The 24884-nt window shown below is 42.2% G+C and overlaps 1 protein-coding gene across 1 annotated transcript in view; it reads right to left on the reverse strand.

Moving 5' to 3' along the window:
- Positions 1 to 24884, reverse strand: part of Ext2 (exostosin glycosyltransferase 2) — a 121787-nt gene that overhangs the window by 78414 nt on the left and 18489 nt on the right. The window contains exons 5-7 of the mRNA XM_042671092.1: positions 23573 to 23768; positions 21139 to 21278; positions 17303 to 17396 (exon numbers count right to left, since the gene is read on the reverse strand). Coding sequence (XP_042527026.1) covers positions 17303 to 17396; positions 21139 to 21278; positions 23573 to 23768 — 430 coding nt within the window. The remainder of the gene's footprint in view (positions 1 to 17302; positions 17397 to 21138; positions 21279 to 23572; positions 23769 to 24884) is intronic.

Consider the following 24884-nt stretch of genomic DNA (forward strand, 5'->3'; position numbering starts at 1 on the left):
GGTGAAATGAAGTCGTGCTTAAAGCATTAAGTCCTCTTAAGTTCCTACCCCTTTCTTGATCTATACTAGTACTACTTAGAGATTAGGAAAAAACACCTCAGGAGTGGACTTCACAGTAGAGAGTGAAACACGTCCTTAATTGAGCTGCTAACCGACAATATTGGCTTTGGCTCTTGTATCTCACCTAGATATTTATTATAAGCCAAACTGTGTCTAACCCAAAGGTCATATGCTGAAGCTGTCATCCACAATACATTAATGTGCCTATATTTGGAAAAACAGTATTTAAGGAAGTGACTAAGTTAAAAATATCTGTTAAGAAGAGAATTTGAAAAAAAAAATTGCTTACAGGAAGAGTAATAGATAGATAGATAGATAGATAGATAGATAGACAGACAGACAGACAGACAGACAGACAGACAGACAGACAGACAGATAGATAGATATAGATAGATAGATAGATGAATTTGAATACACAGAGGTACACAAGCCCAGAGAGATCACATATGAAGGGACAAGCATTGAAGAGAGGCTTCAGGGGTAGGAATGTGGCTTAGTGGTAGAATGCTTGCCTACCATACACAAAGCCCTAGGTTTGATTCCTCAGTACCACATGAACAGAAAAGGCCAGAAGTGGAGCTATGGCTCAAGTGGTAGAGTGCTAGCCTTGAGCAAAAAAAGCTCAGGGACAGTGCTCAGGCCCTGAATTCAAACCTCAGGACTGGCAAAAAAAATAGAGAGAGAGGGGAAGAGAGAGAAAGAGAGAGACAGACAGACAGACAGAGAGACAGAAAGAGAGAGAGACAGAGACAGAGAGAGAGGCTTCAGAGAATCTCAACCCTGACAGGACATTCATCTTGGACTTGATTTATGAGAACTGTGAGAAATACATTTCTGACACTTAAGACACTCAGACTATGGAATTCTACTATAGTTATAGCAACCCTAGTAGACTGAAACAGACATTATCAAGTAACACACACTACTCCCTTGAGACTGTTGGCTTGCTTGAGAACAAAGACCAGAGTTTGTCTAACTCTCTGCTCTCTGAACTGTGTATACTCTCTTACCCAATGTAGGCTTTTAAAAATATTTCACATGATTATAGTAGTTCAAAGGTACTCTAAAAAAACAAAGGAAGAACTTTATATTTATTTATTTTTGAAGTACTGGAGTTTGAATGCATGGACTTGCTGCTTGCTAGTCAGGTACTCTACCATTTGAGCCATACATTCTAGCCCCTTTTTGTTTTACTTTTTGGATAGGATCTTCTTACCTAGGACTAACCTCAAACTGGAATCCTTCTACCTAAGCTTCCTGTGTTGCTAAAATGACAGGCATATACCGCAATACCTGGCTTATTGACTGAGATGAGGCCTTACTAATTGGGCTGGCCTTGAACCATAATCCTCCTTATTGCTGTCTCCATAGTATCTGGGATTATACATATATACTATCACATCCAGCCACATAATTTTAATAGTTTTTGATTGCCTGCCTTAAATTCTATCCAATCTCTCAGGCCTCCTAATCAATCTCTAATATTGCTTTTCTCTTCTATAAGAGAATTAACAACTATTTCATCAGGCATCCTGAAAAGAGGCCCAGTCCAATAGTAGGCCCAGTTGTTAACAGAAATGTAATTCTCCCCTTCACTTAGCCAACTGGGAAATGTGAGCTCATAACAACAATTAGGACACTACCTAGTGTCACAGAACATACCAGAGTACCTGCTAAAAACAGCCTTTCTCTGAAACAGAAAAACAAATCCCTGCCAGACTGTCCTTTCAGTCAAAGACAATATTATTAAGAGTATATTAAGGATGTATTTTATAAAAGCAAAGGACCTCTATTGAGAACTTGCTACTAAAGACCTCTGTTGAGGCTCATGCCTAAGCTAAAGGCATCATAGGTAGAAGAGGGATTTTCCATTAAATATTTTTGGAATGACAAGTGATTTCTTGCCAAAAAAGCTAAACTGAAGTCATCTAATATGCATGGTCCCTGCATCTGCCTGCTTTTACTCCTGCTCCTTAAGCAAGAACCAAGCTGATGTGGGTAAGCAATCATGAGATTTCTGTGCTTTCTTACAAGATCTTGTTTCTGGAGGCAGAGTAGAATGAATCAAGGATGGGATTGGAAATACAACCAGACTCCATACAACCATGGGTGTCTTGGGATTGAACACAGAAACCTTGTGCTCCTTTCACTATCCCATTTCACCACTAACTGTGCATCCAGATGCAATGGTCACTTGTGATTTGCATTGCATGCTTCTGTACTATTCCAAAAAGAAAATTTTCAAAATCAATGCTATTTGAGGGAAGTTTGAAGAAAAAGGACAGAAAGAACTGAAGGTAAGAGAGGACTTTGTGAGGACTCTTCGGAAACACTCCAGGGTTATGACCTCCTGTCCTAAGGGAAACAAGAGGGGGTAAGGAGGAAAAGAGGGTAGCGCAAGTCTTGTTTCTTGACATGTGACAGACAGCTCCTGAAATAAAAAGCCATAAGTTTCAAGTCTCAGGGGTATCACCTTCAAATATGTCAATGTTCTAAGGGTGGATCAGTTTTCCCAACTGCTGAGACCCTGCTGGGAGGCAAGGTCCTAAGCAAAACACAAGCTCTGGACTGGGAGCCTTTGAGGAGGCAGGAGCCATGAGGAGTTCAAAGGCAAGGCTGGCCAGGGGCTTGCACCTCCAAGAGTCATAGGGGTGAAAGGTTACTAAAGCAGGAGCCACTGACCAATAAAACAATGTTTGGTCAAACCTTAGCAAAGAGACCACAGACTCAGTTCTGCCAGTCCAGTTTTCTGTCTGTCTGAATCCCACTGTTCCCAAGCCAGAACAGGGAGCTTCTTCAGAGGTAAGCAGATGACCACCTCTCTTTTCTGGCTGGTTCCCTGGAAGAGCTGAAAGGTGTGTTGGAAACCTTTAATCAAGATCTGTCCTCAAAAATAAATAAATAAGAGCATAACTTGGGGTCAACTAGCTCTAAAGGAATCTGCCTGGGGTGAGATTTCCCATGTTTGCTATGTTAAAACCAGGAGAAAGAAACCACAGGCTTGTTTGACTAGAGAAGGAAAATACAAAACAAGCTTCACTCCAACCAGGCCCACTTGAAAGGCCTGCTTCTTTTAATTAAAACACACACACCTACCATGCCAAGGGACTCAGAGGGCAGAACATGAAACCTCACTTCCCCCCAAAGCTACCATCAAGACAACCATGTTAGAAAGAGGTTCTCTCCTCTTCTGCCTCACTATGGAAGACAGTTCCAGACAAGGGCAAGGAGACCATCTTTGGCAGGATCTTTTTCATAGCATGAATATTAAGTTAGTGGTCAGGTTACCGCCAAGCCATTTCTACTAGCACTACACAGTTGGGGCTGGGGCTGGGGCTGGGGCTGGGGCTGGAAGGATAAAGAACCCTGTCCCCAAGGCATCACCATCCAACACAAGCAGACACTTGAGTCCTCTATGCCTTCTGACTGCTGCTTACTAAGGCAAGCTCTGCTGGGATCCTGAGGGAAAAGCCTAATGTAAAGGGACTCTGAGCAGTGTCATACCCCTGCCATTCTTACTTGAGGGATGAACTGCACCTATGAGTGGGAAAGACTGCAATTCATCAGAGTGGAGTCTTTCCAGAGATCCATGTCTCCAAACTACAGCCCAGAAAGCCCTTTAGAGTTGAGTGGTGTGTGTAGTGTGAATGTGATGGAATTCTGATCCCTCCCTCATATTACCTAAAAAGTCACTTTGGAGCCTATAATCCTAGCTATTCAGGAGGCTGAGGATCATGGTTCAGAGCAAACCCAAGCAGACTAATTTAGGAGACACTCATCTCCAATTAACTAACAAAAAGCGAGAAATGGAAATATGACCCAGGAGAAGGACAGTCATGAGAGAAAAAGCTGAGGGAGCGCACAAGAACCTGAGTTCAAGTCCCAGTACCAACACAAAAAATAAATAACTTTGATAACAGACTAGACAGGTGAGGTCCTTCATAATTTCCAATGTAAAGATTTCCAAAGATTGTACTTGTGGCCACATCACATGTAAAATTACCTACGGCTTGCTAGGCAATGAAATTTAGAGGAATACAAGTGTTCAGTTACTCTTAGGTAAGGGAAGTGCTATTGACCCACTGTGGCCTGCACGAAGCATTGCAATCCTTGCAATTGCCACTAGCTCTGAGGTTTCTTCTTCCAGTCAAATGCCAGAATGCCACACTACTGTGCCAGTCCCCATTTTCAGATTTAAACCGCAAGAAAAGCTCAAAGGTCTTTCTAAAACACAAATGACACACATATAAGAGCATCAAGGCCTGATCAAATTAACCTGAAATTTAAGATCACTTCAATACATACATGAACTTCAAACACTTGAAAAGAAACCACTTGTTCCTAATAAAAGTACTAGAATCTAGAAGATAACAAATAAACTACTTTCCTGCTATTAATGATCTTAGGGAAAAGGACAGAAAGTATACAACTGTTTATTTCTGTGGTTCCGGAGATCAAACTCACAGCCTGGCTCATAGGCAAATGCTCAGCCACTGAGCTGTATACCCAGCTTGTAAACAAACATGTAAATATAACATATTAGCCTTTTAGTGTCCAGGAGAAAGAAAACTATATTGTCAAAAATGGCTCATAAGCTTAGAATGATTGGTGTGAAAAATTGTGAGATGTAGTTGATTTTTGTGTAAAATGTATATGTATAAATTATGCATATCATTTATATGCAAAATGACAGGAAAATTAATAGCAAAAGAATAAAAAGAACAAATTTATTATGCTTGTTATTATTCAAGATTATTTATGCAAGAATTATTTTATCGGATAGATATAGTCTTGAGTAAATTAAGCTTCATTTGCAGTTTGATTTTTTTTTTTTGTATATTCTTCCTCCATGGTATATTTGATTCTGTATTTGATTCTGGTGCCCTGCATCTTGTATATACATTTTTCTAATTTGGAGAGGAGAAGGGAAATAACAAAATGCTGAAACAAGGATACAGGCTGACCCATTGTAAAAATGAGACATGCACGACATTATGTTGAAAATAAACTTTACAACTTGGGGGGAGCTGTTGGGGAGGTGGGGTGGGAAGGGATGGTAGGGGGAGAACAATGGAGGGAGTAACAATTGCTCTATTGGAAATGTACTCATTACCTTACTCATATAACTGTAACCCCTCTGTACAGTATCTTTACAATAAAAATATTAAAAACAAAAAAAAATGGCTCATAGGAAGTTACCCTTCTACCAGTCCTGATCTTATTCAGAATTAACAGACTTTAAGAGAAGACAGTGAAATAAAAACATGTGATTATTATCTTACATTACCAAGACCTATTCCACAGAATCATAAAATTGTTTTAAAGCAAAACCATAAATTATACCAAGCCAAAAATAACTAGGCAACTTCAAATTCTCTGAGCGCTGTCTCCACTGGAGGCCAATCTACCCACCCTGACCTCCTAGAGGGAGCTATGTGATGAAGAGTGCTTGGGATCATATTTACAAAAATTTTCAATATATTTAAATTATTTTCTGTGTTAAAATTAGAGTATAACCAATTATGCCCAGTTCAGTGTCCTAAGTTAAGCTTCTTAACTAATTACAAGACCAATTTAGTCACTAGGAAAGGATACAAAAATAAGTCTGTGGCTTTGGAATTTGGGGCACTAGGTTTCATTTTGCTGCTCATTTGGTTTTGGACCTAATTACTCTTTGTTCAAGAAGCACATGAGTAATAAAATGAATCAGTATATTTATTGTTTGCTCAATGTCAACCACAGATCAGCAGCTGTATATATTTAATTAACATACTATAAAAACTCTGATTTTGTCAATCTCCAGTTAAATGACTATTCTAAAGTCAACATACTAGCATAATTGCTTATGTCCAAAATTACTAGAAAAAGTTAATATGTGTTTATACTCCAAAAAATTAGTACAGGTAATTTTAAAAAATATATATCCATTGGATTTTGCTTATCACCACTCATCTCTTCCTAAAGCTTTAGTGAGAAGAACAGGAAGAGACAAAGGAGTTTCCAAGGACATATAACCTCTACTTCTCCCCGCCCCACTCCCCTCCCCCACACCTCCAGCCAAGTCAAGACTGGAAAGTGGAAAGAAGAGGAGAGCAAAGATGCTCTTTTCAAAATGCCTGGAAAAAACATTCTGGGCAGAAGATGCCAAAGATTGTGAAGCTCCCATCAAGCCACTGGCCTTGGTCCAGGTAATGGTTTTTCCTTCCCCTCAGCTGCTAGCTGTAAGAGTTCTCCAGCAAAGAAGGAAAGGAAAAGTGGTAAGAGAGAAAGAGGAGCTGCCTCCTGTCGGATCTCTGTGTGAGAGAAGGCGAAAAGGGCCAGACATTGCAGGCTGACATTTATGGAGGGCCTCGGGTCTCCATGCAGTATCTGACCTAAAAGGCACAGCAAAACAAACTTAGGAAGGTCCCTTTAAATTTGAAAACAGTAACACTAGGGACATAGAGACATAGGCTGGCACTGGCAAAGACATGCTAGCAGAGACTAGCCAGTCAGACTGCATTTAGTAAAGGAAGACATAGCCAGCCTGGCCAGGCCAGCCCTCCAGGCTTGCCTGCCTCATGTATAGGGCGTGGAAGCACACACGGCTGGGGAATGGTATTTTGGGTTGTGGGGTAAGAGCAGAAGCCCTAAGAAAACCCCTTGTGCTTTGCCTAAGCCTGATTTCCTGGCTGTCAATGGCCAATGATGAAGTTGGAACTGCAAAGGTTAATTCTCCAGCTATTCTTTCCACTGCAAATCACTGCTCTTCCATTGTATCCTTTCTGCCTAGCATTTTTCTTCCATTTTAATATCAGAAGTTTCACACGCCTGCCTGAGCTTCTGGCCTCGGCAGAAAGGCCCATATAGCTGTCAGCAAACTGATAAGAACTTTCAAATGACTCCACAGGGCCTCTTTATAGAGAAGAGCCAAAGAAGCCCATAAAGAAAGAGGGCAGGGGCCATGGAAACCAGCCGCTCACACTGTTTTAACGTGGCATTAAAATGAGCCTCAGATTTATGGGAGTGTTTTAGCCCTTGGCCTGAATCATCTAGGAGCTGAGGCTCCTCCAGTCATCCAGTGAGGCTTCAGATATGGGATGGAGCTGGCAAGAAAGGAATGGGGGATGGAGGTGAGGTAGCAGAAGAGGAAAGGGGAGACACAGGGCAGTGTGAAAATCATGTGCTAGAACCATTCTCTGTCCAATAAATGGGAACAACTGCTGTTTCTGCATGATACTCGACTACTTCTTTCCAATTGCTGTAAGTGCCCTTGTTTGTAGTTCGCAGCCACTAGCTCTAACTCTTTAGCAGTTTACCATCCAGACGTGAACTCTGAATTTAATTTCCTCTAAGTTTATTTTGTTTTTACCTTTTTAGTTCAACAAAATGGAATAAAAACAAGCTAAGTGCCAATGGCTTACACCTAGCTACTAGAGATCGAGGTCTGAGGATCATGGTTCAAAGCCAGTTCAAAACTCCTATCTCCAACTAACCCTCAGCAAACTGGAAGAAGAGGTATGGCTCAAGTGGTAGAGGGCCAGCCTTGAGTAGAAAAGCTAAGGGACAGCACCAGTGCATATACACAAAAAGCATAATTTGGTAGAGAACAAATTAGAAGTATAAAAATTCTTTCACTGAAAAGGAGAAACAGTAATAATACTTAGGACTACTGTGCCACTAGATTAAAACAAAATACCAAGGAATCACTGGTTTTGGTCTCCCTGTAAGCCATTCTGATCCTAACAGAAAAACAGAGAGGTGAATATTCTTCTGTGCCAAGATATAAAAAGTACACAGAACCCACAGGATGAAATTTTGTTTCAAGTTTCCAAGCCCAGAAGCAAATGCATAATACATCCGTGCTGGTAACTTACTGTGGTTCCTTAAAACCATGCTCCTTACCAGAAAATCTCTTTCCAAAATTCAAATGCAGACCCAGGGGAGCTGTACCAAATGACTGCCAGCATAGAGCAGAGGACCAGAAGCCACATGCTTTAAACACATGATCTCATTCAGTCCATGCAGCCACTCTACTGGAAAACTGAAGCCTGGGAAAGTTTGCTTGCCCAGTGCCATAGAGCTGGCAAACAGATGGCAAAACTTGGACTTGAATTCAGATCTCTCCAACTCAAAAGTTCCTATGTTCTCCACCAAGATATATTTCAAACTTTTTAGATCACAATCCAAAATTAGAAATATATAAATACATTTTCTATCATAGAATTTTTCTTTGTGCATACCAGACTACTGTAACCTCAGCTCCAGCCCAACAACTCAAAACTGAAGCAAAGATTTCAAGAAATATTTGCCCTTACCTGTGTATAATGCTCTCTAACAGTTTCCTATTATGTTTCATTAAAGAAATAAAATACCAGTTGTGACCCACTGAATTAACTGACCTCAGAATCTAATTATGAATCACCCTGGAGTTGCTGTATAGTATGCGATATTAAAAAAAAAAAAAAAATCACCGGAGGAGGTGCCAGGAGACCTGGGTTCCAGTTCAACTCTGTCCAACAATGCAGTCTCAAGATTCTGAACTCCAAGGCTTACCATACATGTGTGAAATGTAGAGAATACAATGGGTAATTTCTAAGACTTGATCTTTTTTCTAAATCCCAATTAACAGTCTTCTCCTTTCTTCACACATCTTTGCATTCCTCTCTACTTTTCCAATTCTCTACTGAGTTCCTTGTTGCTGGCCCTCACAGTCCAGGCTGCCCCACCTTGCTCACCCACACTACGCAGCCTCCTGCAGCAGGGGACCTCCCAGCATAGGGCCATACCACATCGCTCATCCTCTCCTCTCCCAGAATCCCTGGGGGATTTCCTGGGGGTCCCCAGACTCCCTTCTCCTGCTCCAGTCTCATCTTAGGACCTTGTAATTTATCTATTACTAATGGTACTCTTGCCAGCAATCTGCCTGCTTTCTTAAAAGCAGAACCTGGAAGCTCCTTTTCTTTTAATCTCCCTCAGTATGCCAACACAACACTAAGAACAAAGCAGATACTTGGAATATATTTATTTGATTGTACTGTGAAATCAAGAATCCTAATTCCCCAAAATGTAGAGTTCACTTAAGTCGGCTACTCTAGGAAAAAGCAATTAAAACTGGTGTTGCCATAGGATAAATGACCCTCTGCAGACAGAGTTCCAAACACTGCTTAGTTATGTTTGCCCAGTGACAAGATATACCAAGGCTGCCAGGGGAAGCAGCTTTATAGTCTCTCCATCTGGACTGTGAGGATTTAAATCTCAAAAGCTATACAAAACAACTGCAAATCAGTCCAAACCTGAAAGACAGAAAAATTTATTTACAGGCCCCAGTGCACTATAAATTTGAGACAGTTCTATTAAAATGCTTTTCTTGGCTTCCCATCAGAAACTTGGTAAAAGTCTTTTTCCACCAAGGTTCTTAATACCAAAGTTGAATTTAAAAAAAAAAAAACAAAAACTAAACACACACTCAAAAAATGTTCTTCCTTAGGCATTCCAATTAAACAAGCTCTTGTTTTATCCTGCTTTAAACAATGTGCATTGACCAGTCTCCTTCATCATACAGATTTATATACACAGGAAAACTAAAATACAAACTACACAGTGCTACTGAAAACAGATTATACAATTTAAATATCTCACAAGTGATTACACCCATAACCAAGGTTTTCCAGTAGCCAGAGGACCTTACTTTGCATAAGAACCAGAACCAGAACCATGGTTCTTTACAGGAAAAACTCTAGAGACCTGGTCCAGGTGCTCTATTTATAGGGAAACGATGCCAAAGCATCTTTTTTTTTCTTTCTTTTTTTCTGGTAGTGCTGAGGACTGAACTCAGGGCCTTGTGCATGCTAAGCAAATATTTTATCACTAAGCCATACTCCCAGCCTGATGCTGTAGCTTTAAAAAAAATTTTTTAAAACAATTAAAAACAATTCCATGAGTTGGGTAATAAGTACAATGTTATGTGGACAATGTCACCCCTTCCCTCTGAAGGATCCCTCGTACCCATCCCAGGGGACCATGCGGACGCAGGCAGGCACAGGAGAAAAATTACTATAAGGTTTATTAGAGGAGACATATTTCCTCCAAGAGGGAGCACATGGCACTCTTCACTATCCAGGCAGCAGGAGGGTCTAGGGGTTGGAAGTGAGGTGGATGGGAGCTCAGATAGATCTGGGCAGAGAGAGGGGCCAGCTGTATGGCAGGAACTCCAGGGCTGGGAGGAAATCAGGCCTATATAGAGCTGAGGACCAAAAGTGGGCATAATACTAACACCCTCACTTTCCACCATTTTCTCCTTCCTGTCCTTTATACACACTACACACAACACACACACACACACACACACACACACACACACACACACACACACACATTTTGGGGGGAGGGGTATTCATACTGGGGTTTGAACTTAGGGCTTCACATTCTCACTTGTTTTTTTTTTTTTTGCTCAAGTCTTGTGCTCTACCACTTGAATCACAGCTTCACTTCCAGCTTTTTGCTGGTTAACTGAAGATAAAAGTCTCATGGACTTTCCTGCTTTCCTGACCAGACTGGCTTCAAACCATGATCCTCAGATCTCAGCCTCCTGAGTAGCAAGGGTCACAGGCATAAGCCACTCCCAACCAGCTGATGCAGTATAATTTCAAGGATAAATTGGAAACAACTTGGAGTGGCTTGTCATGGCTGAGGAGAAAAGCTTGCATTTCTTCTGAAGCCCTGAGAGTCTAGTTTATGTACAGAAAAAAAAATCTTGATTTCAGTTTAGGGGTGGGGTTGGGGGTGGGGTGGGGTAAGGTGGGGTGGAGATAAGAATGACAGATACTCCAATAGTGATCCTGGAAATGAGAAGTAAAACCTTTTCCACATTCACCCTGTCTGTCTCAAGCAACCACTCTGGAAGAAGACTAGTCAATAAGCAGCCAGCCTGAATTATTGGGAGCTCAGGCTGATTTCACCCAAAGTCCAGGCCAAATGGCTCTGCGGTCTGAACAGTTGTAGGCAGAACAGTGTGTGCCCCGCCTGCCTCCCATGCTGTGTGGTCTTAGGGGGATTATTTTGAGTCTCTTCATCCTCAGGGTCTTCACATAAAAAATCAGATTACTCTCCTAATGGGCTGCCTCCTTCCTCTGTTGAAAGAGTCTGCTTTGTAAACTGGGGTGGGCTAGGATGAGAGATAAGGGAGACAAGGACACAGACTGCCATATAATTGTCCCAGCAGCACCAGACCAGAACCCTCAGGTAAAACATGAGGTTCCCATGTATGCTAAAGAAAATTAAGTCTTAGCATCAAGATTTAAGATGCCCATCCTTTAAGATGCTTTTGGGATAACAGATAGAGACTCAATGTTAAAACTGATGGCAAGCTATGTGCTAATAGCTCATGCCTGTAATCCTAGCTACTCAGGAGGCTGAGATCTGAGGATCAGGGTTCATAGCCAGCCCAGGCAGGAATGTCTGTAAGATTCTTATCTCCATTAAATTACTAAAAAAGCCAAAACTGGAGCTGTGGCTCAAGTAGTAGAATACTAGACTTGAGGGGGAAAAAAAAAGCAGCTCAGGGATAACACACACACACACACACACACACACACACACACACACACACACACACACACACACACACACACACACACACACACACACACACACACACACACACACACACACACACACACACACACACACACACACACACACACACACACACGGCAAGATTCATTTGGGTGTTAGAATCCAAAATCTGAAAAAACAACTGTGTACTTCTACGAACTGGGAACTCCATCTTCTTCCAGTGATATGCTAGGACTCAGGCAGCCTGTGAAACTATGCTTATGTCTAATATGTCTAGTCCTGTTTTTCCCACTAATAGTGTGTGTAAGTGTGTGTGTGATGGTAAGGATAGAATTCAGAGCCTTGCACATGCCAGGCAAGCACTCTTTCACTGAGCTAAGTTTCTAACCTAGACAGTCCTGTTTTTAACCGATCCAATTTATACAGACTGGCAGATGCCCAACTCAGGAGAACCTCACTTTTTTTCCCCTTCAAATCTGCGGCTTCTAAACTATTGTTGCTACAGAAACCAAATATTGTGATTCAATGTGCTAAGATTGTATATAAGTAAGAAAGAACAGGAGCACCCTCATAGGACTCACCTACAAACCAAGCACACAAACTTGGCCGTATACACACACATTCTGCTATCCAGTTGCCTCTGCTGCTCTGGTCACACAATGAAGTCTAAGTATATCCCAAGTGGGGAAGGGCACCATAGGCATGAGATTTTCTTTGCTAAACAGTAGTGTTTTCATTTTCCTAATAGCCCACTATACCTTCATGGGCTTCTCTGCAGCACAAACAAGAAGGTGTGCTTAGATGAAGACATGTCCATAGACTGAAAAGAAACTGATACTTTAACTTATCCTGAGTGTTAAAGACTAGAGAAAAGGAGATGCTGAATGTCCTGCCACCTCAAAGACTCCTACTCAACTGAGTACAAAGAAGAGTTCAAAGGCAAGGCAGGCTCCTCACTTCCACCTCCTAGTGTGGCTGAGGTTAGAGGTCACTGCTGGTGGAGCCACTGACCAATAAAAGAATGTTTGGAAACTCTGCTCAACAGATAAACTGGGGATCCACTTACACCTTCTTCGTTATCCACACAAACATTTCTAACTACACGATACAGTGTCCATCCAGCCTTCCAATACCCTAGATTGACACCTTTTTATAATTCAGGAACAATAGGATACAAAGGAATATGTCATTTGACTACATAAAAGTATTTAGCTCCCTACTTCTTCCTACCTTCCAACTAGGAAAACATCTTATCTCTAAGACTGTCCCAAATGCTACCCAATCACTCCATCCTGACACTGTTACCTACATTCTGTCACTTCTCCTTCAGCCCCTCATGTGCTCTGAACACTGATGTCAATTGTCTTTGAGTGCAAATCACTTGCCCCAAGGTGATTGCTAGACCTGTGGGAGAGTGACTCATTCCTTATTATCACTCATAATCTCTCCCTGAAAAAAATAATTAGGGCTTCAATAAATCAATTAAGCAGTTAGTTAACTCCTTGGACAACAGAGTAACTGGATAAATCAGCTTTACATGATTACAATCCTCTACTAATTTTAATTTACCCAAAAAGAACCGGGGATGCCCCACTAGTTGTCCAAGGCCAGGTAAGCTGGAATTGCTCACCAAAGACCTGTGGGGGTATAGCCCAGAGACATTTTTGTTGTTGTTGTTGTACTTTCTGCAAAAATGTTAGCTTAATTACAGCTCTAAGATAAGGCTCTGGCCTCGTAATTACTTTATGGCTGCCTCACTTGTACATAGGAGATCAGCAGGGGAATTTAAGTCGTTTCTTGTCAAGTAGAAAGTCTTTCTTCCTGGTCACAGGAATTCTCAAGTAACAACAAGAACTTCCATCAAGCATATTCACTGGACTGAACTGCAAACATGGGGCTGCAATACCTTTCTCACCAAGGCCCCACTCACATTTCTTGAGGCAGTTCAAGCAAAGTCCTGCTCTTCACCTGAACAAACTGGTCTCTAGAGAGTAGTGATGCCCCTGTGAAGAACAGCATGGCTCATAGCAGTTAAGATTTCTTCAGAAGTCACTTAAAAGTAGATGGAGACCTCTGCTGGCTGCAACAGTCCATGCGCTCCTAAAGCTAGCACTGACTTCTCAGCAGAATTAAGTTCTGGTTCATCAATTCAGTTCATCTGACTCATCATCTATGGTCACTCCGCTCTCAACCACCGAAGCAACTGGTTTCCCCTAAGATTGTGCTTGTCCTGTAAAAGGAGCCAACTAGGACTCTAATAAAGAGATTCACTGAGGTCTGAGAACTATGTCTGCTATTGTTTTAGTTACTCCTGCCAAAGTCAAGTTCAATTGATGGCAGATACACAGAAGGCAAAATGACAAGTGAATTTTGGAAAGAGTATATTTTGTTCTAAAGCAAAAGAACCCTCACTCTCCCTGCTAGTTTGGATGAGTATCCCTCAGAAGTCCACATGCAAAGGCATGGTCCCCAGGGTGACAATATCAGGTGCTATGGACCTCTTACAAGTGGAGCATGCTGGGAGGTTCCTAGGTCAGTGGGAGTGTGCCCTCAATGGGGGTTGTAGAGCCATAGCCCATTCTCCCTCTCTTCTCTCCTCCTCCTCCTTTTCCTCCCCTCTTCCTCCTCCTCCTCCTCCTGTTTCTCCTCATCCTCCTTCTTCTCCCTTTTTCTCCCTCCTCCCTCTCTTTCCTACTTCTTTTTTCCTCATACAACCACCTCCCCCAACATGTGCCCCTGCTGTTACCATCCACCAACCCCATCAGAATCCAAACTTATAGGTTGCCAGATCTTAGATCCTCAAAATTGTGAGCCAAATAAACCTTTTTTTCTCTATAAGCTAATTGCCTCAGATACTTCTTTGTCGTAAGGCAATGGTAACAAATGCAATCTCTAGCCTTAAGAGACAACATACTTCAATAGAACAGTAGTTTTCAAGCAAGCCAGCATCTCTGTCAACCAAGAGGTGCACCTGGCAATGTTGAGACATTTGTAGTGGTCAAAACATGGGGGAGGGGAGGTTGCTAAAGCCATCTTTTTCCCATAACATCCTTTACACATAACTTGGAATTACTTCAACAGATCATCTCACATCTAATTGGGGTTGTCAGTCTAGTCCAGAAAGGTAGGGATGTGAGATGAAAGAGGTTATTTGGGGGACACAGAATACTCAGGAAAGGGAAGCAGATAGTTGGAGGGCAGCATTAGAATGCAGCACAGGGAAGCTAGAGAGAGGGTGAGAGGAAGGTAAAGAATGCCTCTCCATCTTCTTTTGTCAGTTGCATGATAAGAGGTACTCATCTCTGAGGCAGACACTGGCCGCTTGGTGACCAGAGGCATTCAGAGAAGAGAAGACCACTTACCCCTTAATGCTACCAGGAATAGTAGGGATAAGAGTTTCATAGAGTTGTTAAATCGCTGCATGGAACATGAGAGATGACTTAGCCAACCCCTTCATTTCATAAATGAGAAAATGAAAGCCTAGGCAGCTTTGGTGAGTTCTCATGAGCATGCAATTAATAGGGACAGAGCCAAGGCTCAAAACCAAGCCTTCTAATCCAAGTGTCTCTTTGAATCCAAATAACCCACAACTATTCTGTTTTGAATGCCCACATTCATTCCTTCTCAACAGTCCTGTGATTCTGAGCCTGCCACTGGCCAGGCCAGCCTGGGGCCTGGGGCTTTTACCCCTCCTCCTGGGGAGTGCTATACTCTGGGAGCCATTGGTGAAGACTCTGCTCCAAAAACAAAACAACCTTTCCCAGCCCGAGGCTGGGCAGGTAGTTGCACAGAGTATGCTCACTCCACCTTCCTAGTTTCTTTACATTTCTACCCCAGAATCTCACACAAGGCAGTTTCTAATCCTACAGTTTAGGATAAAAACCTAGGGCTCTTTGGACTGCTCAAACTCACATAAGGTGAGCAGGCAGTCAGTTAGTGATGGGAAAGCCAGAAACAGCCGGAAAAAAAAAAAAAAGAAAAAGAAACAGCCAGCATGAATATGCTGTGACAAACCAACAGGGATGCTACACTCAACTGTAATTTGTTTCCTAGTCAGGATGCCAGTATCTTACAGATGAGGCTTCTGAAGCCCATAGAAGGCAGATCCTTGTCTAGGGACAGGACTTAAATCAGCACAGCTGGCACAAGCCAGGCAATTTACTTCATGAAAAGTCCACTGTTGCTATACTTTGGCTCTTAAGTGTCCCCCCAAAAGTGTTGGGGGGGCTTAAGAGTAGAACCTAGTAAGGTGTTAGGGTCATTAAGGTGTGCCCTTTGAGAGGGCTGTTGGTCCTAATGCCATTCTCTTCCTCTCTTTTATTTTGCTGCCGTGAACTAAGCAGCCTTGCTCTACTATGTGCTCCTGCCATGATTTGCTGACCTCTCCCCCACACCAACATCAGAGATGTAAGAGCAATGTCTTCAGTCATTGATCAGAACGTCAAAACTGTAAGCCAGAAAAAGAAATAAAAACCTTTTTTTCTTTCTATTTGCTATAGCGATGGAAGGCTATCTAATAAAGCATTGTCATACAGAAGGCAGGTGAACACATCCTCTTCTACTTTCAAACCCTAAACCCTCAAGTGACAATGAAGAGGAGCTTTACAAATCGAGGTACCAGCATCCTATGAAAAAGAGAAAGGGAGACTAAGACTGCATTACCAAAGTGTGGGAGCTGAAAAGTAAAGAGAGAGTGGGAGCTGACGCTTTAGGCCCAGGAGAGATGCACATGAAATCACTGAAGGAAAGACATCCAGTTACATAGCCAAACCCTGAGAGAGGGTAAAGATGGGGAGAAGAGCAGGAGAGTAGGCTGATGACATACTTAGGAAACAAATGGCATCAGATCTCTTCATCTCACAGCCAGGTGACCATCGACCCTCATCCAGATAGAAACCTGGAGCTATTCTCTGATCAAGGTATACAGAGGCCCCTTGCCAAAGCAATATGGCTAAGAGCCTCCTAGTCCCCCCTGCTATCTTCCACACAGATAAAATTTAAGAAATCATAAAACATTTTTTTTAAATTAAGAAAAGAAAGAGGAAAAACAAATAGTACCAATATAATGATAGTCTTTGAAATTTCCTTAACTTGCTTGATATTTAAGCAAAGTTAGTTTTCTTTCTGGAGAAAGAAAGGAAAGTAAGACTAACTAGGACACTCAGTGGAGTCTTTCAGGCAGGCAGAGAGCCACCATGAGGAGCATCAGAAGATGGAGCAGGTCTGGAAAGGGAAGAAGGAGCATGTTCGGGTGTTCAAGGGGACAGGACAGATGTTGTGTTACAAAGGCCATCTGAACTGGGAGCCTAGGACCATGTGCACAACAGCATCCTCAAGCCATGACCACAAAAGTACTACCTCAAGATGGTTCAGTGTCTCTGGGTGTCCTAGTCAATGCTGTGACTCCAAACTTGCCAAAGGCTTGTTTCACACCTTAAAGACACTGCTTCAGGAGGACCCCTAAAATAGCAGTAGACTTCACTCCACAAAGTTTTAAAACTCTGACAGTTATTATTTGAAGTAACTTGTCCAGCCCTGCCTTCCCTTTGCAAATTTAAGTTTGGGTAGTGGATACAAAGAGAAGATGAGCCCCAGCTGTTGGCTGCTGTCCCTCTGTGCACAGGCAGACCCCTGTGACATCCTCAGGACCCTTCCCCAACAGAGTTGCATGCACCTGGCCACTTACCTGTCTCTGCATCTCCTCAATCTGTCTTTGCGGGATGCTCTGCAAAATACTGTACACATCTGACAGCTTTTCTTCTGGGACAATCACGGAAGCTCTAGAGAAAACAGCCAAACAATTTACATGTGTGCAGCTCTTTACAGCAAGCCCTGCCACATACAGTATTGTTTTCTTCTCTCAAGCTGAGTCAACACCCCCAAATTCCTTTAGCCCTATATCCCCTGCAGGAAGTAGTCTCTCACCCTCCTCTACTCATGGCTGACCTCATCTCAGAGCAATAATTTCTCACCCATTTCCACTCCAATTATCTTTCATTTGCCTTTACTCTACTGGCGCAACCTAGCCATACTGTCATTCTTTCAGTCAATTAACATTAACATACCATGCTCTGCCCTCCATAAGGCCTTTGCATATCAAATTCTGCAAATTCTGCTTACCTGGTACAGTACTGATATTCAAATTCAGGACCTTAGGCTCACAGGTCAGCAGTGTACCGCTTAACCTGCTCTTTCAACAATGGCACATTCTTCACTCTTTATTCTCTGAATTAACATTAACTTCCCCCTTCATCTTTCTATGCAAATTTACTCATCTATTCATCATTAATATATGGAGGTTCTACTATGTGTTGGGCGTTGGTAACAAACAGGCAGATCAGGCAAGGAAGATGATAGGAGGCCATAAGAATGGCCAGGGAGCTTACTCAAGCTGTGAAAGGTCCTAGGAGGCCTTCCCAGTATACTGGGCATGTTCCAGGAAGAGGAAGGAGAGCTCCATGGCTAGAGCTGGGTAAACAGGATGGAGAATAACAGGAGCCAAGGAGAAACAAGGGAGGCAGGGTCACCACTGCAAGGCATAACACAGAACTTGGAAGCCACAGAAGGACTTGGTAGTATGAGATGGAAAACCACTGGGAGGTTTTAGGCAAAGGCCTGACAAGTTCTGAATAGGTTCCCACAGGACCACGCCATCTAAAGTGTTGGAACAAACTACAGGAAGCAGATGTGGGAGTAAGAAAAAGGCTGAGAGCCCTGCAGAGGTAGGCCAGAGCTGCTGATGAGGGAGGCATTGCTGAGAGATGAGAGGTCCCACCCCACAGGATTTGCTCTCAGATTACATATTCAGAGTAAGAAAAAAAGGATTCAACAATGACTTCCCACAGACAGAAGAGTTTGTAGTACAAATTAACTCATTGAAATCTACCCTCTACTTTCACCTACTAGGCTGGTTTATTAAAATAGAAACTGCTTGGCTCCACTCACCAGTATATCCTGAGTACCTGGAATGCTGCCTAGCACAGTTGGCACTTGGTAACTCATCAAATAAATAAATCGTTTCTGTTATTCAGGTAGGAAAACTAAGGATCAAGAAGGTTGAAATGAATGGGGCATTGGTGGCTCACACCTATAATCCTAGCCACTCAGGAGGCTGAGATATCAGGATCACCATTCAAAGCCAGCCCAGGCAAAAAAGCCCAAGAGACTCCACCTCCAAAAGAGCCAGCAAAAATCAGGGCAAGAGATGTGGCTTAAGTGGTAGAGTACCAGCCATAAGCAAGAGAGCCAAGCCAATACAATGCTGAGTTCAAACATTAGTACTGGGGGGGAAAAAAGATAGAACAGGGAAAAAGTGTATATATATATATATATATATATATATATATATATATATATAGTGTAGGTTATCTGAACCCACATTTTCTGACTTCACTCTGACTTCCTTCACATATTTGTAAGTACAATACCCAAGCAGATCTGAGTCCTTGTAGAAGTATCTTCTCACAGCCAGCCCTGAATCACTGCCTCTATGCAGCCCTCCCTGATCCCTCTGCCCCCTCCTCTCTCGTAACATCCTATCCAGTTGGGTCTAAGTCACACCCCATCACATCACAATTTGTATTTTCCTAGCTGCCACCTCTAAATCATGAGTTTCTTAGAAGGTTTGACCTTGTGATTTTCATACCTGGCAAGTGTTGGCAATGCTTGACAAACAAAAGGTGCTAAATAAATGTGTTCATGGGTGTATAATGCTGAAAGTGGATGTGAAGAATGACTTCACACCTCTTTCAAGTGGAGTCAGACTCCCTCTGTTCTGTGCTGCCATAGCCCCCATGGGCAAATATTTGCTATGGCATTTTCTAAGAGAGCTGTCCCTAATCCAAAATGCTGAAATCCAAAATGCTCCAAATGTAAAGCTTTTTGAGTACCAACATGATGCCACAAGAAGAAAATTCTATACCACGAAACTATTGCATGTACACAATTACTAGAAACACTATATAAGTAGGGTACCAGTGTAAATCATGCCTATAAATCTCAGGAGGCTGAGATCTGAGGATCACAGTTCAAAGCCAGCCCAAGCAGAAATGTCCATGAGACTTTCCTCCAGTTAACCACAAAAAGCAAGAAGTGGAGTTGTGACTCAAGTGGTAGAGTGCTAGCTAGCCTTGAGTAAGAAAAAGCTCAGAGACTGTGTCCAGGTCCTGAGTTCAAACCCCAGGATCAGCCTGCATACATACGTATACACACACACACACACACACACACACACAAACATGCATACACACATATGTTGTATAAAAACTACTTCAGGCTATGCCATATTGAGGCTTGAGTCTTCTCCTCAATATAGCTCCTTATATGTATGCAAATATTCCAAAATCAAAAAAACATCACCGCAAGTCTGAAAAACTCTGGCCCCCAGCACTTCAGATAAAGAACACTTAGCCTTAATCATTAGTCTGTCTTCTCCTACTAGATTCTAGCCTTCTCAAAAGCAGAAACTCTGGATTGTTCATAACAAATGTAACATGAATAAACAAATTAATGAATTAGGGCTATAAACTTTAAAATAACTATATGACCATCACACGGGTAAACTATCAAAAAGCTGGAAAGGAAGAAAGCAGCTATGTACAAGACAAGAGTGAGAAGCATGAGACCTCTAAGCAGCCTATTCCCTGAACATAAACAAGCAGAGTCCACTTTGTCCCTCTGTCCCTGGGCATGTACCTCAGTCTTCATGCAGCAAGGCTGTCCACTATCAGCCAGTACACTGTGCAAACTCCCCATCTCTGCAACTCTCCATCTCATGGTTCTCAACCATGACCATAAAGCTGGCTGCCTTGGAACTTTAAAATACCCCCAGGGTAAGGCCAGGTATTTTTAAATGCTCTCCAAGTGAGTCTACTCTGGAGTCATATTAAAATCTACTGCTCTAGAATAGGGTTGGCAATTGCTTTGCAAAAGGCTAGTTAGCCAACATTTTAGGCTTTGTAATTCATAACTTCTCAACTCTTCATAAATAACTTAAGTCAACAAACATACAAATGAAGAGACTTGGCTATGTATCAATAAATCCAGTCTGCAAATCTGTCCCATTGTCCTGTTTGTAAGCAGCTCTAAACCAAATATACTGAGTCTCCTGAAGGAAGATATAGCAAATAGGCTCAAGTAGTACAGGTTGGGTATCCCTTCTCTGTAACCCAATACCAGATCTATTTCAGATTACTTCATATTTCGAAATATTTAAACATGACTAGATATATTGAGAGACTCTAAACATAAAATCCATTTCTACTGCATATATACCTTACTGTCTGAGGTTACATATTACATATACAGGCGGAAGGTAATTTACACTAGCATTTGACAGTAACACCATGAGGACAGGGTGGAATTTTCCACTTGTGGCATCATAAGAACACTCAAAAAGTTTCAGAGATTTTAAAGCACAATATACAGTTCTTAAACTAAGTATGTATTACAAATACCTGAATGGCTTTTTATTTCTAATACTAGAAAAACCACTAGCTAAGGTAATTAGACAGTAATACTCACCTCTTCCAGTCAAGAACTTCTGAGAAGGGCAGGATATACGAGTCTGCAATGACAACTGGGACACAGCCAGCTTGTAACACATCGCTCAGTACCGCCTGGCCCAGCCGAGCTCCACGAAGGACCACACAGAAAGTAGCTTCCTGCAGGAACACAAGAGCAAGTTGAGGGTTACAAACCAGGACCGCTGTGCCACTTACTTGGATCCCTGCAGATCAGGAAGTTCTCTCCAAGGCTTAACACCAAGCAGTCTTGAGGCATTTTGACACAAATGCCAAAAGACAACAGTTTGCAACTGTAAAGCATGAAAAGCATAACTGGATGCAATGCTTCCTATTTGAATCTTTACTGTCACTCCAATGCCATCAGAGCTAGCATTCTGCACATGTTCAAAACAACATCTAAGCTGAGCACCAATGACTCCTGCCTGTAATCCTAGCTACTCAGAGGCTAAGATCCCAAAGGTTACAGTTGAAGGCCAGCCAGGGCCTCATCTCCAAAATAACCAGCAAAAAGCAGGGCTAGAGGCATGACTCACATGGTAGAACACCAGTTAAGCAAACATGAAGCTCTTAGTTCAAACCTCAGTACTTTAAAAAAGAAAAAAAATGTGCAAGTCTTCCTCTAAATAGGCCACCACCTGACCTCCTACAATCTGTTTTCTTCTAGCGCCAGTATATTATGGAAACACAGCATGGAACCTCTTCTGAACATGACTCACAGCACTGACCTCAGCCCACCTGTAGCAGGAATACTGGGCTCTCAAGAAGACATCCAAAGGGAAGGTCTCCCTAGTCCCCAAAGCATCTAGAAGATATTCCCTTAAGGATGTAGTGCCTTTGAAAAAGCATCAAGAGCCAGGCACTGGTGGCTCACACCTGTAATCCTAGCTTCTCAAAAGGCTCAGATTTCAGGATCACAGTTCAAAGTCAGTATAAGCAGAAAACGCCATGACATGCTCTCTCTCTGATTAATCAGCAAAAAGCAGTGCTTGGTACCAGGTGCTGGTGGCTCACATCTGTAATCCTAGCTACAGAAGAGTCTGAGATCTGAGGATTGCAATTTGAAGCCAGCCTGGACAGAAAAGCCCCTGAGACTCTTATCACCAATTAACCAGCAAAAAGCTTAAAGTACAACTGTGGCTCAAGTGGTAGAGCAATAGCCTTGAGCAAAAAAGCTCAGAAGCGGCACCTAGCCCTTGAGTTCAAGCCCTAGGACCAGCACACACAAAAAAATAATAAATTACTTAAAATAAATAAAATATGATCAAATGCTTAATGTCAAAAAAAGAAGCTAGGTGTGGTGGTGTATACCTGTAACCCAAGTACTCAGGAGACTGAGGCAGGAGGATCAAAAGTTCAAGGTCAGCCTGGGCTACTGAGTGAGATCCTACCTGGAAAAAAGAAAAAAAAAAGACATAAAGGAACAGAAAGAGGGAGGAACGAAGGGAGGAAATCAGAGAAGAAAAAAGGGAGGGAGGGAGGGAAGGGCTTAATGTCCCTAAGTCCTCTGGCGATAAAGAAGAGAAGCAATAGGAATGGAGGAAGAGTATCTGATATGGTGCCTGAGGTGTAGGTGGACAGTTCTGCCCAACTGAGAAGTCAAGTCCAGATGTGAACACACATGTGATAACCACTTTTCCTGTCTAGACAAAGGTTACTATAAATTCTCCTGCTCCTATCACCACTGTTATCAGTCAGACATTCCAAAGAGAGAAGTTGCACTTCTTGAGAGAAAGTATTTTAACAATCTCAGTATGGACCAGCTTACTGGGGTTAACAACAACAAAAAAATTCACACCAGCTTCTTGATATTTCTCTTTCAACTAACCTGTCTGCATTTTAAATATTTAAGTGAACTAAACTCCAATTCTCCTTTTCTGAACTCCATCTCCTTGCAATATCAAAAATCTTGCCTATAAAATATTCCCAGAGCATTGCTTCACCTTTGGTAATGGAGGATGGCCAGCCCATAGTATAAGTGAAGGATATGCTCCTGGCAGGATATGCTAAGGGGGACAAATCCACCCAAAACCCAAATACCTCTCTAGTTCCAAGGAAAGTGATGGGCTACTGTGGTCCAGAGATACAAGCTGCCACTAGAAGGGAGAGCATTTTTTTGGATTGGCCCATGAATCAGGGGTAAACATAAAATACATGTGTCTGCTTTTTCTAATATGACTTCCTATGAACTTATCCGATCTGAGTTTCTGAAGTACAAGTATGATCATTCATGCAGTACATCATACTTGTACTCTGTCCAAACAGCTTCCATGAACATAGTATGCCAGGTACCCATGTGGTAGCAGAAGAACTGCAGTAATGTGCAACACTGCATTGTGCCCTCCCTTGGACAACAGTCCCAGGGTGCATGTGGAAAATAACTCCTGCTGCCAGGAGTTTTACCCTGGGAAAGAAAGGTTATAAACAATACTCACCTGCAACACCTGGGGGTAATCGAAGACCTGGTGGCTGTGGCAGCGCTTGCGGACAGAAAGGACGCCCTCTGAGAGATTCGTGCATTTGTTGAGAACCAACACTGACTCTCTATGTTTGTTCTGGAGGGCTTCTAGCTCCTCTCTGTATTCAGGATGGAGTGCCATCTGAGAGGACAGGAGAAAGTATCGCCGGGGACTACAAAGGAATAAGAAGGAAACTGAAAAACTGCACCTGGTATGTTAGTCAAGTTAGAAAACTGAACTTAGAAAATACTTAGAAAATTTAGAAAAAACTTAGAAAATACTGAATTTATGACAAGTGTTTGCTCACCAGAACTGATTTTTTTCTTAGAAATTATACTACATAGCATTATTGAATATTTAAAACATTACATGCTATAAGAAAATAATGTATAGTTCACTTGTATTCTGAAAATATTACATCATCATAGTTTCAAGAAAAGTTTGTACATGTGTGTGTATAAGCATGCGCACACGTGCTTGCATGTGCACTAGTCATGGCACTTGAACTTGGGGCCCAGGCACTGTCTCTAAGCTTTTGTGCTCAAGGCTAGCAATCGACCACATGAGCCAAAGTTCTACTTTTGGCTTTTCTGGTTGTTAACTGGAAATAAGTGTCTTGCCCAGGCTGGTTTACAGGATTACAGGTGTGAGCCACAAGGGCCTAGCTTAGTAAAAGTTCTTAATGTGAATTAAATACTCATGATGATAAGAATGAAGAGCATATATAAATCTGAGTATGTATAGAGAGAAAGGGAATGTGACTAGTTGATGATTCTTCAGATAGAACATCAGTGTTATCTTTAGTTAAAATCTGAGTCTCAGATCTAAAAGAAACAGTTTGGCTGCATTCTTCAAACAGGGGAGAGGGAATCCACATGATTGACAGCTTGGCAAGTGGCATTCCTATGCCATGGAGAGGCTCTGGGAAAAGTGTCCCCATCATTAAGGCTAAACAGACAGTATAAGAAGTTGAAAATCAGAAGTAAAAACTTCTGATTTCCAAAGCATGGAATCAGTCTCAAAATATGGATGGCAAGGCTGCTTCAAGGAAAATGGAATAAAAAAAGGATTTCTAAGTATAGATCAGGAGGCAGAGGCAGGAGGACTGCTAAACTAAGGTCTCCAAGGCCAACCAGGGCAACTGTTATGGTTTGAATCATAAATGTCCCCCAAGCACTCGTATGTGGAGGGCTTGACCCCCGTGCAGCAGTGCTGGGACAGGCACATGAGCAGCACTACCGGATTACACACAGAGGGTGCATTAAGCTGTATAAAACTGTACATCATA

The sequence above is a fragment of the Dipodomys spectabilis genome, unplaced genomic scaffold (genome assembly GCF_019054845.1).
Source record: "Dipodomys spectabilis isolate Male_0828 unplaced genomic scaffold, ASM1905484v1 ptg000599l, whole genome shotgun sequence".
Taxonomy (NCBI): Eukaryota; Metazoa; Chordata; class Mammalia; order Rodentia; family Heteromyidae; genus Dipodomys; species Dipodomys spectabilis.